Source organism: Limulus polyphemus, unplaced genomic scaffold (genome assembly GCF_000517525.1).
Source record: "Limulus polyphemus unplaced genomic scaffold, Limulus_polyphemus-2.1.2 Scaffold973, whole genome shotgun sequence".
Classification (NCBI taxonomy): Eukaryota; Metazoa; Arthropoda; class Merostomata; order Xiphosura; family Limulidae; genus Limulus; species Limulus polyphemus.
This window is the reverse complement of record NW_013666583.1, coordinates 35367-49918: the sequence shown is the minus strand read 5'-3', so window position 1 is coordinate 49918 and position 14552 is coordinate 35367. Positions and strand designations below refer to the sequence as shown.

Here is a 14552-nt window from a genome sequence, read left to right as displayed (position 1 = left end):
CTTCTTTATTTACTGTTCTATGTTTTAAGAAAAACTGGTTTCAGAACTTATTTCTAAATAGCAATAATCTATATACATATATAATGTATGATAATTGGAATGTCACTGTATTTTACAAAATATTAGTCGACTAAAACACAGCCAAGACAGGTCACTTTGTAAAGACTAAATATATTACTGGATATAGTAACGCGAGTGCACATGCACTGTATCATTTTAACTTCTGTATTGTTAGCCAGAATATATAAATGTATAATGTTACGAGAGTTAAGCTATTTAGTCTAAACATTTATGCTTTCGTGTTATAATCTGTAGTCATTCAAGGATGAAAAAAACATAATTTATATATATTTCCTAATTTTTTAACGTGACTACGAGATCGATGAAATCTATCAAACGCGTACAGAGATTTGTTACTGAAAATAACAGATAAAATATAACGTTTTTTTCTTAAAAATTTTTTTATAACTATCTGAACATTATAAAGATTTTGCACGTGAAATTTGAAAATTTTCTGATGCAGAAAAGTATCTTTAATCTTAAAATTAAAATTACTTTGCAATTTGGACAGGCAACATGCAAAAAGAAAAAAAAAGGCATGAGAAAAACATTGCTATACAAATATTGATATTTTGCGTATGAAAGCATTGTAATGTTTACTGATAATCTGCCAAATTTTGTTAACATACTAATTTAAAAGGTATAGCATGAAAACTATAAAAAACACAAAATGGTCATGAGGTTGGTCCCTGGGACCAAGCCTGTGCTGAAAGAGTTAATGTACTAGTATCATTGCAAAAAAAAAAAATTTTTTGCTTTTCATGTATTTTTTATTTATTACTAAACTGTAAAAATCATAAACTTATTAGGTTAGATAAGGTAAGATAATGAAAAATAGTAATGATTTTTCCAAGAGGTAACCTCACAAGTAGCTTGTGCATTACATCATTCAATACGATAACTTGAGCTACACGTGTTTCAAGTGATTTACAACTTATGTGGCAGAACCATTAGCTAGATTCAGTTTAAAGAGCAATAAAACAACACAATTAAGTAAAAACAGATGTAAATTGTTATGAGCTTTAAGCTATTTAGGATAAACAACTGTACTTTCCTTTTACAATTTGTAGTCATTTTAGAAAAATCAAAAAGGGTAATTTAGATTTATTTTGTACTTTTTATAGCATTTACAAAGTCAGTCAAATCAATTGCATCCATAAAGAGTTAGGGTAGAGAAAATAACAGATAAGATATAAAGTTTCACTGAAAAAAAATGTATAATATTTATTTGGAAGGTTTTAGAGATTACACGAAGGAAATTTTAAAATGTTTAGATGAAGAAACATATTTTAATCTTAACATGAAAATCACTTTAGAGCAGTCAACACTCTGACTCTATATATTTATGGATAAAGTTTTAGTTAACATACTTAATTTAAAAAAACCTGATTTTTTTGTATGAAAGACGTAATGTTTACTGAAAGCTTGCCAAATTTCGTGAAGATACACAAAACATATTGAAAGTTGTACTATGGATACTCTCATGATTACTTGGTGGTTACAAGGTTGGTGTAATCCACTGACTCCACAAAGAACGAGTTAATAGGTTCACTCCCATGATCAACAAAAATAAGTATAATCAAAGGTCATGGGAAAAGATAAAACAACTGACACAACAATACACAAATACTAACATTTCTTGTGAAATGTTCATCAATCACAAGTTAATGAGTTGTTCATATAAAAAAAAAATGTGTTTGAAAAGAGCAAAATTTAAAAACCTGCATTGAAGAATGCCCATTACTGAAAGCAAGCCAGAGAATGACAATGAATGAAGCACAGTGGAAAAGATATAAAGGAATATATCAACACAAATGCACTCCATTAACGATCACTCAACACTTAAAATGTAGTAAATTTTTGTTAAGAACAATAAGAAATGCACTTAAATGAAGATTATCAGAACTGATGGAGGGTACCATAATATGCCAAACAAAATAAATTGATAAAAATGTGTTCCCTATCTTCCACAAGTATAACCAGCATAACCTAACACAATAGGTAAAGTAAATGTTATTTTTCCAAAAACAATCAGAAATGCCCCTGGTGAAAGAATGAGACATTGGGAAAGCACAAGACCTGCCACTGGAGAAGAAACTTGAAACACTCACTGATAAAAACCTCCCTCCATGAAGGATCTGATCATCCACAAAGTTGGGTGCAAGAGAAATTAACATGATTTTTTTCTGAAAGCAAAACATCACCTATTTTTATCATATTCCAACAATCTGTTCTTCTGTTCAACAGCAGCATCGTATCCACTTTTCTGCACAGCTTTATCTTGTCCATCATAACTTTCTCCCATCAACTTCTGAAGTAGTTTCTCACTCTTTCTAGACCCACGCTGTATTATTTCTTGTTCCTCTTTTGAACAAACCTGAAAAAAATAACACAGATACGGTAAGAACAAGAAAGTATTACGTACATCAGGGAAAGGAGCTTTAAGACAAAGAAAGTATCCAATAAAACAATGGCATAGGAATATCTTAAATGATTAATGAAGCCAAAGTAAGAATAAGAACAGAAACAGAAAAGATCAATGAGAACAGACACATTAATTAAGAATTAAGGCAACACAAAAACAACAGTAGAAGTAAGACATATTAAATAAAACTATGAAAGGATAGAAACATTACATAAAAATACCAAGAACACAAATACATTATGTAAGGACAACAGAAACTTGCATAAAGTCCACCATTTGAAATACTCTAAAATAATTTAAAAAACTGATTAAAATTAACAACCCACTTATGCAAATTAAAATGATTTTAAGCCACATTTTCATCTTACGAACTTTTCCAAAGTGAAAGATAGTATCCCTAAGTAATTGATGTCTCAAGTGGTAAACTTCAATCATCAACAACTGATCCAGGACTTCTCAGTTACTAAATTTCTTCTCTACTCTCTATGCATAAATTGGAAATCAAATCTCCTAATTAAGTATAAAAATTTCATCAATTGTTCATCATATTACAAAACTAACAATGGTTTACATATATTAGTACTTTACTCCTTAAAAATGTGAACTGAACTAAAACAAAAAACTGCACTGCATTTTTTCAAAATACTCAGTTTTATAAAAATTTTCATCTGTTTGGTCATTCGCCTCATTTTCAATCTTTAATTGGTCTCATTGAATGTTTTTACAATAAACTACTTTAAAACTAGCCATACCAGACTTCCACACGTGAAACACGGGCCGGAACCTTCTTGTTCACAGACAATACGTCCACATTTTAAGCAGTTGTTGACCAGTTTATGTTTTGAGGCTTCACACTGACATGGGTGTCTTCCTGGTAAAATAATTATGTCCTTAAGCTGACCCTCCTTACTGTAAAGTGACACAAACTTCTTTTTCTTTTTCAAACTTTGTGGCTCAGGTGATGTTTCCAAGTGAATAGCTTTGCTTGGAGTGTCATTTTCTAAACTCTAAAGTAAGGTCAATAAAACAGTGTAAGTTAAAACAGTCAAAAAGGAAATTATTTTTGTTATATACTCACATAAAAAAATATTTAAAATTGAGTTACAGTGTTACACAACTAACTTTTAAAAAGTTAGTGCTTATCATACCATTACCATAAAAGTAAAACATAACAGCAACTAAAATGGAGAAGTTAAACAATGCTGTTAAGATAACAATCTAAATATACTTTCTTGTTTTGTTCTTATTATTCCCTAATGGTTTTCAAAGATAAAGCCATAATTATCAAAATTTTATTTTAGAAAATGAATTGACATTATATTAATTTTTTATGTCATTTGACTTTAAATTTAGGCTACTTGAAGAATATTAAAAATACTAGTTTTTTATTTTGGCTACGTATGTATTTTCCTAAAAAATAAAATGAGTTATAACCATTAATTTTCCTTGATTGGTTACAAAGTATTTAAATAACAACTTAAGTCTCCAATATTGTTGCAAACATGCTCACGAATGTGAAAAACAATTCTAAATTTTCATGGAATAACATGCCTGTAAAAGTGATTGACAAGAGGATAAATCTTTGTTTTGAAACATTCAACAATGCACAAAGACACATTAGGTATTGTAGATGATGCATTACTGTTTGTTAGTTAACTTAGTTATGTTAGAAATTCGAAATGATGTTTTTAAGTGTTTTACACTCACAAAAAAGAAACCTATCATTCCATGGGTATTTGAAGAACTTGTAGCATTCTTCCACAATTTAATTCTTTGTATTTCAATTTTCGATACCTCACTACTATAAAGGCTTGGTTTGGTTTGAAGTTTCATTCGGTGGTCGTGTCGAGGGTCACTGATGAGGAGTGGAATTCTCTAAAACTAGTCTGGCACACAGACACACCCCAATGAAAGAATTGACCATTCCAAGCTTTGTTGTTAAACAAATGTTTAACAATTCTGTTCAACTATGTTGGAAATTATCTATTTTGATACAATATGTAAAAAACATAGACCTTAAAGATGAAAATGCAGGTTTCTAGAAAGCATCTGCTTAAAATAAGTTTTTTTCAAAGGCTAGCACAATCTCTCATGAAAAAATAATAATAATGCTCTTTTCATACACTAACCTGATTGTTTGAATTTTTTTCTAATAGTCCTTTTTTCTTTGAAGATTTACACTTTTTTTCACCCTTTACATAGTCTTCTCCTGTATCTGGTTTCATGTATACTTTTACTTGAGATGGAGAGTCTTTGTTTCCTAGAAAAATAAAATAAATTTAACAAAATAAAATGGATATCAATATGTACTTTCTTCTAGAAGATTGAAAACTGCAGTTATAGTAACTGATGAACTAAAGTGTAGTTTCTGTCTACCAATACCTCATTTTGTGAATCATTCTAATGATATTTTCATCCTCCAATGACATGTCAAGAAACCTTTTTCTTCTATACATAGTGTACTAAGTGTTCACAGGTATCACACACATAGGAGACTACATGTTGCATAGCCCACGATCATAAGTTTAACATTCTGAAACACTTAAGCACTGAAAGAATGAAGGGGAATTTGTTCATTCAAAGTTCAATATGCAATTTATAGATTGAATACAATACAAAGATTCATAAGCAAGATGGGAAGCTAATGTATAGTCAAAGCACCTCACTGTTAGAAAAAAAAAAGACAAAAAAGGTTTTTAATTTAAAAGGCTTAAATTTGAAGAAATATTAATGTAGCAATCCATATGATTGTTCATACATTGTTTTCCAAAAAACACAGAAAATGTTACTGATAGGCACAAGGCAGAATGACTGATTTGATGGGAGAAGAAAACATGAAAAATCAGCTGGGAAACTATTTCATGATAATGCCCAGACTTGTAATTTGTACACATTATGTTAATATCTAAAAACATTAACATAACACTTCCACCACAAAAGTGATTTGGTGAAAGTCTTGCAAACTATGTGTTTATCTGCTTAAACTACTTACTGCCTTGCTTCCACTGCAAAAGTAATTCTTTGATGAAACATTTGTGGCTAGAAATGGTTGGATCCAAAATGTCTGACAGATATTCTTCCAAGTCATTCTGATTTTCAATATTTAAAATATACCTATGTACAGAAAAAAAAAGATAAAAAAGTACACATTCATTGAATGAATTTATAAGTCATATACACACAAGTAATTACAAAATGTTAAGTCTTCTAGTTTTCTCTGATTTAAGTTAGATATTATACTTGTTGGTATTATTTACATTTACAAAAAATATTTTAGAATACAGATACCAATAAAATGTTATATCTACAACTCTGTGATTATTTGAGAAAAGACAAATGTGTTGATTTAGTTTTTGTAAATTGGGTCATAAAACAAATCAATACAAAAAACAAACAAAAATAATAATAAAATTGCTGAAAAAAAATATTATCAACAATTAAAGTCTAAAATAAACATTATATGTAACAAAACTAATAAAAAAACCTGACAACTCTTTCTGTCAGTTTACTTTTAGTGTGTATTTCCAACATTACTTTTCAGCAATATTACAAACTACACATTTTCATTTTCCATTATGCCAGTTTTTCTAACTATCTACTCTTGATCCATATTCAATTTTTGGTTAGTTGCAGTGAGTAACAAGACGATTAAGAGATTTATATAGTGTGGGACTCTCTCATTACGTATACTGATATAAAGATGTCTATAGTGGGTAGCACCGAAAGACTAGGACTAGAATTTTCTTGCAGGTGCTGAGGTACAGGACATCATAGAGTATGTTGACAACTTAGTTGAGGTCAAGGAAAAATTGTCATTTTGTAAGACATGTAGGAGCAAATGATGCTTAAAATTCTATATCAGAAGAACTGCTTAAAAAGTAGAAATATCTCCTTCATGCTTGATAAGTAAATAAATTAATTAGCAGGATCCAAGACTTATATGAAAGGTTATCAGATACATATTTAGAGCAGCAGGTGGGCTGGTTTGACCTGTAAGATAGTTTTCAAGGTAAGGGTGACTTGTATGTTATAGATGGACTCCACGTAAATGGATTAGGTAGTAGGATGTCTGAAAAGGCTTTAAATACATTCATTAAAAATAGTTTAAACTTGCTAACAGTGAGAGAAATTTGGAATACAGAAATTGATAAAATAGGACAAAAATGAGTTTGGTAATAGGATTTAGAGCAAAAGTTAAATAATAGTTTTAAAGATAAGTCTGTCAGATTTCAATTGTTGAATGAGTGTTGTTCCCTAAGACATGAGCAAGAAAAACTTTGACAAAAGATAATAAAGAATAAACTGACACATCTAAATGAGAACTTTTCTAAATTACCTTCTGCTATGTTTTGAGCAGAAGCTTCTCGACAGGAAGTAAAGACAATGTTACAATTGAATTAGGTAAGACAATGCAAGGATTCTAATTACACACATTCAATGTAGAGCACAGTAACAAAAATAATTATAAAAACATTGTTGAACTTATTATATAAATATTATTAAAATTAGCAAAAATATGGAAAAAAAGTAATCAGAAAAACTAAAACTGGATCTAGAAATATAACATAGGAAAATAATAAATATAAGTTCAGAATATTATAAAATAATAGTCTAGTGATGTAAAGTAATAATCCAGAGAAGGAAAAGACTCTTGCACAGCTAAGATTGAAAAGGAAGATTTAACCAGGAGTAAGAGGTAAGGTAAATGCATCTAAAGAAAAGGTTTAAGGAATGAAATTAGAGAAAGGGTAGACAGAGTTTTATAATTATTTGAAAGTAAATCCTTCATTTATACCATAAGGGGATTTGGTGAGAATTGGAAGATAAGACAGTGTTCAAGACTTTCTTGTGTTAATTGTTGAGTGGGGCATTTCTCATGACTGAAACTAATATGTCAGAGGTACCACTGTGGTTAGGAGAACAGAAGTGTTTAGGAACTGGGAGGTCATGGAGCATTCTCTTAGAGTTCTAAGGTGTTCATGAAAACAATCACCAGCCTATGGGCTGTTTCTCCAAGATACAGTTTGTGACAACTGTTATACTGGATGCAGTAAATGATGCATTCTGACATGCAGGTGTAATGTACCCTCACATGGAAAGTGTAATTAGGGCCAGTTGTGGTGGTGGTGGTGTTTGAAATGTATGGACAGGTGTAACAAATCCTTCTGGTACAACAATGAGTTCCAACAACAAGGTCATTGTTGTTCTGTAGCTTCGAGTGCAGCAAGTAGTCTTTGAGCTTTGGATTTTCTTTTCTTTTGCCCATCAAGCACTGGTCCAATTTTTTCTTGCTTGCTCCAGTCTTTTATTATCATTTAATTGCCCTTGGCAATATCTGTCTTGTGATACTCTCCACCTACATCAATGGTCCCTCTATCCTGGTACTGTATGTAAGCCCTGGTTCATATAATATTATCACTTTTTCAAGACCGACTCAATTCGCAGTCTATAACACCAGCTCTTAATGTGGAGGAAGGGCAAGAGTGTGTGACAGGAGGTAAGTATTATTGGAAATGCATTTTCGATTTAAGACAATTTTAATTTCCAAAGCATACCTCTTCTCACACTACAGTTAGAATCCCATGTTAATAAGGTGGATGGGCTGGTGAGGGCATTATCCACACAGAATGCACCTGCATAGATCATTGGCGTACCAATAGAAGATTGGAACCCTAGTGGGAGAACTGCACTACCTACAGAACAGGTATGCTCTTCACCCGGAATATAAATCCGGCACTATAGGAGGACTATAAAATCATCTGTCATCGTTACTGGTCAGAACCCAACCAGGTAATAGAATCCATTGCTCGGGGTTGGAATTATAGGGCCATGGCCCCTAAATCCCATGATGGTGGCCAGGGCATTTGGACTGAAAAAAAAAAAATATATATATATAGATGTGTGTGTGTGTGCCTAAGTGGACAAACCTTCTCAACCTGAAGAAGTCTGAAAGGCAATACTCCAAACCTGTATTACAAGAAGGTTCCCACATGGGCTGGTGCCTCTCCTACAACATCTGGGGGAAAAACTGTCCAAGATTTTGGATAGAAGGGCCCTAACTTCACTCTCTTCTACATACAGAGGTGGGGTGGGGGTAATGTACATTGGAGATTCCCGAGGAACAATGTTCTGGAAACAGTGCAATTGGTGAACCAAGTTCCCTGAAGTTTGAAAAGCAAACCAACCTCTGATTAATTAATCCAATGAATCAGTATGGGACTATGTAGAGACTGAGACAGATGGCAACCTTAGAAGTTAAACCCCAACACCATGCAAAGGACCACATATCCTCCATGCAGGAAGCTTGAGCTTTGGGATGGCTGGGTGTATGATGTCAAATCATGGCTGCCTTAAAAGAGACAGTCAAAAAGGAAGTGGAAGAGGTGGGCACTCCTGAAGGTACTGCAGAAGCAGAAATCAGAGTTGAGCTGGCCAATCTGGTGTTACAAACAGAGCACAACAAGGGGTTGAATAAATCATAGCTAGTACTCTGGGTAACATACAAATTGGTGGGAAGACATAGGGGTGCAATTTCATTCAGTCCTGACTGAATGCATCTATTGCCAATGCCCAAGGATGAGGTACCAGAGACCAAAATGCACGTAGTTGGGTGTTCCAATGAGAGGCAAATGCATCAATCATTGGTGTCCTGAAATATGAGCAAATCCAACAGAAAACCTTGTGATGCAGCATCCATTCTATTGGGAATATCTGGTTGAGACAATTGATCTGCCACCAAATTTATAACCCCCAGAATATGTCAATCTAGTAGGATGATATAATAGGAGTGGGCCCAATAAAGAAGATCCAATGGTCGAAAACAAAGAGACCTGTACCAAGTGCTCTCATGATGGGAAATGTAAGACATCACCATGATCTAACCACTACTCAAGATAGAAAAATGTTGATCCTGAATAAGGAGATTGGGGAATCCAGTGGATCATTGTTCATGATCCATTGGTTGAGTATAGACCACTGAAGAGATCTTGTGCACTCATCCCAAAGCAATGAGGGATTCAAGTGATGCCCACATCCCCAAAAGAGAAAGAACCATCCTTCCAGTAGGAGGAGATGTGGATGGAAGTCAGCTGTTCCTGATTGAGATACATATTGAAAAAGACACTCAGAGAGTTGATATATTGTGTTGAGGTGAGAACAGATTTCTCACTTCTGATAATAAAGCCTGCTTTGGTTGCTTTTGAAAGTAGAATCTGTGGATTTGATGCTCCGCCAACTGATAAGAAGGTGCAAGAAAAAATTAGACCAATGTTTAGATGGACAAAGGAAAAGAAACCCTAGCAGTTGAGTTATAGCTGTAGTGTGAGAGGAGGTAAGTATGTTTTGGAAAAAAAATCAAAAATACCTTCTTATTTTTATAGAATGACTGCAAATTGTAAAAAGCAATTAGAATTATTTATTCTAAATAACCTCAGATTCCTAACAGCACATCTGTTTTCAATTAAATGTACTCTTTTATCACTCTTTGAACCTTACCTAATTAGCCTAACAAAGCAATATATCATATGGCAAAAGCTTACGAGTAAATGAACAATTGAATTATATCACATCGTGTGACAGCAGCCTGCATCCATTCTAAAGCAGAAATTCAACTTTTTTTTTTTCATTTAAATTTTATCTAATCTAACGAGTTTATAATTTTTGCATTTCAATTACTTTTGTTAAAAAAATTATTCACCAAAAATACACATAAAAAATACAAAATTTAGCTGTTACTTTAGCCTTGAAGCATTTTGCATATGGGTGCATGGTTTAGTAAGCTTATTTTTTCACTATGTTGTCTATCCAAAAATAATTCATTTAGCTTTCAGATATGCATTTAAAACACACACAAAAATATATTAGGCATCAAAACAGAATGTCCCAAAAATACTTTAATTTACCTGGTTTTCTAACTACCTATAAAAATGTATAAAAATTCCATTATTTCTCAGGGTAAAGTCTTTAGTATAAACATAAATTCTCCCCATAAAATATTGGTTTTGATCAACAAAACAAAACAGAAACTATCTGATTTATGGTGTTTAGAATATAATCTTCCTATTGATTATAAACATGTCCAACATCAATGCTAGGGAGAATTGAAGCATTTCTTAAAAGACAGGATATGGGAAGTGTGTACCAATGTGGGTTGAACAAACATAACAATATCTTTAGCAAGGCAAAAAGAGGTTGAAATTTTATATTTATAAATGTACTTCTAACTGTTTGAACAATATGATGCCTTTATAAATGTAGAGAAAATATATCTATTAGAGTGTCATTGTGTTGTGCGACTAGAAGATGCAGATTGAAATTAAAACTTAAGTATTGTAAAATTTAATTTTAAACTATACTTTGATGACAATTTTATTAAAATATATTGACAACAAACTTGTTTATTTTAATTTTGAATGAAACTAAAAAAGGTTGTGACATGTACACTTTAATCCTCCCATGTCTGTAGGTCTAATAATGTATAAGCAGGTAAAGATCTAAGAGAAGGGTCAGCCCCCTCCCTCCGTTTTTTTTTACAAAAATAAAAAAAACATCCAAATATCCTTAAACTAAACATAGTATCAAAAAGAAATATCAAATGCAAGTGTTTTTATTTGATTGTTCTATTAGTTACCACACATACTTTTTGAGATTTTCCAATATCAACAGAGCTAGAGACTACAGTAATCAGTCAAAGTATCAGCAAATAATCAATACATTTAAGCTAATTCTACAATATGAATGTCAATTAAACATTGCCATGGTAAACTACTGCAACTTGGCTTTTTCCCAACACTCTAACAATATGTCTAATAGAGATTTGTTTTTATCAAAGTTGATATTGTTTAGGACACCTGACACTCTTCATAACAGACTTGTTACAGAATTAGTTTTTAAAAGTTAGAATTTTCATGAGAAAGATGTTTTTCATATTACTGATGTCCACAATAAGTCAGTGAAAATGCAAGTAGTATGACTGTCCAAGTAATGAATTTGAAAAATAAATTTTGATAACAAGCATCCAGTTTATGAATGAACACTACAAGTTTTTTCTAAGTATGGTTATACATAATTGTAACTAATTAATTTTCATTAAAATATTTGAATTGTTTGTTTTTAATTGCTTTTATTTGCATATGAATTATATTACTAGAAATAAAGATATAAACTTTGAAATTACTGGATTATAACCCAACTGAGCTAATAATTTACAGAATATTTTAATGTTATTTTAACTTGTTGTCAGGAATGTTGTAGTAATTGTTTAGTGAACCCACCAATTAACATATGGCACTAAATGTCCAACTCTACATTAAACTCATAGGAGTTTCTAGCACCGTATTCAGGACATTGATATATTACAAAGTGACTTGTATCAACTTGCAACTTGGAGGATATCTTTAATTATAACAAGTACAAGGTAATGCTTTTGGGTTATCATAATTTTGATCACACACTTAAAATAGTTGGCCATCCATACAATAGCATGATTAAAAAAAATAATAGTAGCACAGATGTGGGTACGTCATTGGAAACATCAAAGTATTGCTCTGATGGTGTTACTAACAGTAAAGCTGATACAACTTTAGAATGTATTTACAACCATACTGATTACAAGTAAAAAAGAACAATTATCTTTTTACACAAACCACTATTTATCTTCACTTTGAATACTGTGTGCAGTTTTGGCCTCCTTATCTAGGAAAGAATATTGACTTATTGAAAGAGGTTCCGAGAATTACTACTAGGATGATGCTAGAGAATAAAAGAGTTATCTTAGAGGGATAGGTTATGATCTCTAAATGTTTTATTCAGAAATTAATGTTAAGAGGCAATCTTATCGAAGTTCATAAAATTATTTGGGGGGATCAATAGCATAAAGGCTTCTGTTATATTCTGAAAATAATAAGACAAGTTAATACAAGATAAAATTTGGAAACTTAAAAGGACAGACTAAGCTACAGTTAAAAAAAAATATTTTTTAACAGGGTGGTTAGCCAGTGTTTACAACTTATTGATTTCGTTGCTATATTCCATGATTTTTGGGTTTCCCTAGGACAAAAGTATTTCAAAGTGACTAGCAATAGATCAAGCAACTTTCATTGCTGACAAACAGTGATACTCAGAGAAAGAAGTAGCCATTTTTATAGTCACAAAACCAGTCACAAGCAACTCAATACTGTTAATACAATCTACTCTTTTTATAACATTCTGTTGTATACCACATTGAAATTATTATGTCTACACAACCTCAATGAAATGCCAAGTGACATGGTGAGAGTTACATGAGCACAGTGTACTTTGTAATTGCTTATAAGCAGTACATTTATATCCAGCCATCTATACCCAAAAAAAGGGAATGGGACTGGGATATGGAGATTGAAGTGTGCCATTAAAAACTCTATGAAAAACACCTGTTAGAATGTGACTTATAGTCTAAAAACATGTCAGTATTTAGTGCACATAATAATTTTATAACATGTTATTTCAAGAGTGTCCTCTAACTGTAACAAAACTTACCATTCTGCATAGATTTAATTTAAAAAATAATTTTTAATTCTCTACTGAATTCTATGGACGTTTCTGACTTGTTTAGAATGCCTAAGTATTGACACCTTGCAACTTTTCAAGGCATATCTGGTGCCTTACTGCTTTGTAAATTGTAGAGGTGGTAACACTGCAGTTGACTATGTTATGGAATGAGCTGCTATCACTATAAGCAACAGGGAGACAAGCATTTGGGGAATTGATGATTTATTGTATTATAAAGGGTGGGTTTAAATGTTTACAGCTTCAATTTTGAAGTTTGAAGAATCAAAGGTACCCTTATTGTCGATATATTAATTGTTAATGTATTTGTCACAAAGTTGTAAAATATGCAAATCTAATACAAACGTTAATTGCTTTAGACTTCAATTCAACTATTAAGATTTAGGTTTTAACCTGTCTAAGTGCGTGAGTGTGAGGAACTGTCTCATCCTATGTCTCTTGAAAGTTGAAATTGTTTGTGTTAAGCCTAACATGCTTTAATCAAAACATACCTTGCAAAGTCTTCAGTTGCTGGAAAACCTAGTAGTTTCGAGAGCTCTGAACAGCACCATTCAATTAATGCTGATGACATTTTGGTTGATATTTAATGATAATAAAATCCTTATTGTTCACCAGTTGTTACTATTCCAAAAATGTATCGTTTTTTATTCACTGAAATTTGGATAGGAGCATTTTTTAAGATCCTACATGATAAATTTAAATCGTAAGCAGGAAGAGTGGTATCTTCACATAATCTTCCTAACTTTAGTAAATTTATACCAATCTATTTAATTACATTTCAATAGTTATAATGATGCAAAATCTAAAGTTCTGCACAATTTTGTTTTTCTGGTCTTTCAAATATGGGAATCCTACTGAATGATACAAAGGTTGTTTTGCTTTCTTCAATATGATTTTTATCGACAAATGTTTAATATATAAAATCATTTATACTCTAAATGATTGCTCATAAAATAATTAAAGGATGATTTTATTCGTATTAATGTGTAATATTCATACTTTTAATTAAAATGTAATTACTTTAGATTATTTTAGTTAAAATAAAACATAATTTGATATTTTGTGGTGTAAATATTTTCTGACAAGCATTATTATATTAAATTTTACAATCTTGGTTTGACCAAAGACAATATATTTTCACTATCTTTCTATATCTATATATTATAGTATTGTTGCGTCAGCGAGATCACGTGACTATTCTCACACCCTCTACTTTCTAGAACTATCCTGTACCTTGGCGAATGCTCTAGCATTTACTAGATATAGGGTAGCCTGGTATATAAAAGAGGGTGACAACGTGACAAAAAGAATGTGTGTGTAGACAGTGAGTAATTGATCTGCAGTCAGAGAGTATTATTGAGCACGTTCGTTGTTATAGCGTTGTTTTAGCGCGATTGTTGAAATTAAGTGTATCGTAAAGTTATATTCGGAAAGAATAAAACAGTTTTATTAAGTAAGGACTTGTGTCGCTAAAGTTTCGTCGGAACGAAGTTACGGAAAGTTAATTAACAAACGGAGACGT

At 31.7% G+C, this 14552-nt stretch overlaps 1 protein-coding gene across 1 annotated transcript in view; it reads right to left on the bottom strand.

The window, feature by feature from the left end:
- The window catches only part of LOC106461499 (activating signal cointegrator 1-like), a 53074-nt gene extending 39181 nt beyond the window's left edge, over positions 1–13893 (bottom strand). Inside the window, exons 1-5 of the mRNA XM_013921320.2 lie at positions 13522–13893; positions 5478–5599; positions 4615–4745; positions 3238–3492; positions 2265–2437 (exon numbers count right to left, since the gene is read on the bottom strand). Of these exons, the coding sequence (XP_013776774.1) occupies positions 2265–2437; positions 3238–3492; positions 4615–4745; positions 5478–5599; positions 13522–13601 (761 nt within the window). The 5' untranslated portion in view covers positions 13602–13893. The remainder of the gene's footprint in view (positions 1–2264; positions 2438–3237; positions 3493–4614; positions 4746–5477; positions 5600–13521) is intronic.
- Between the last annotated feature and the right edge of the window lie 659 nt (positions 13894–14552).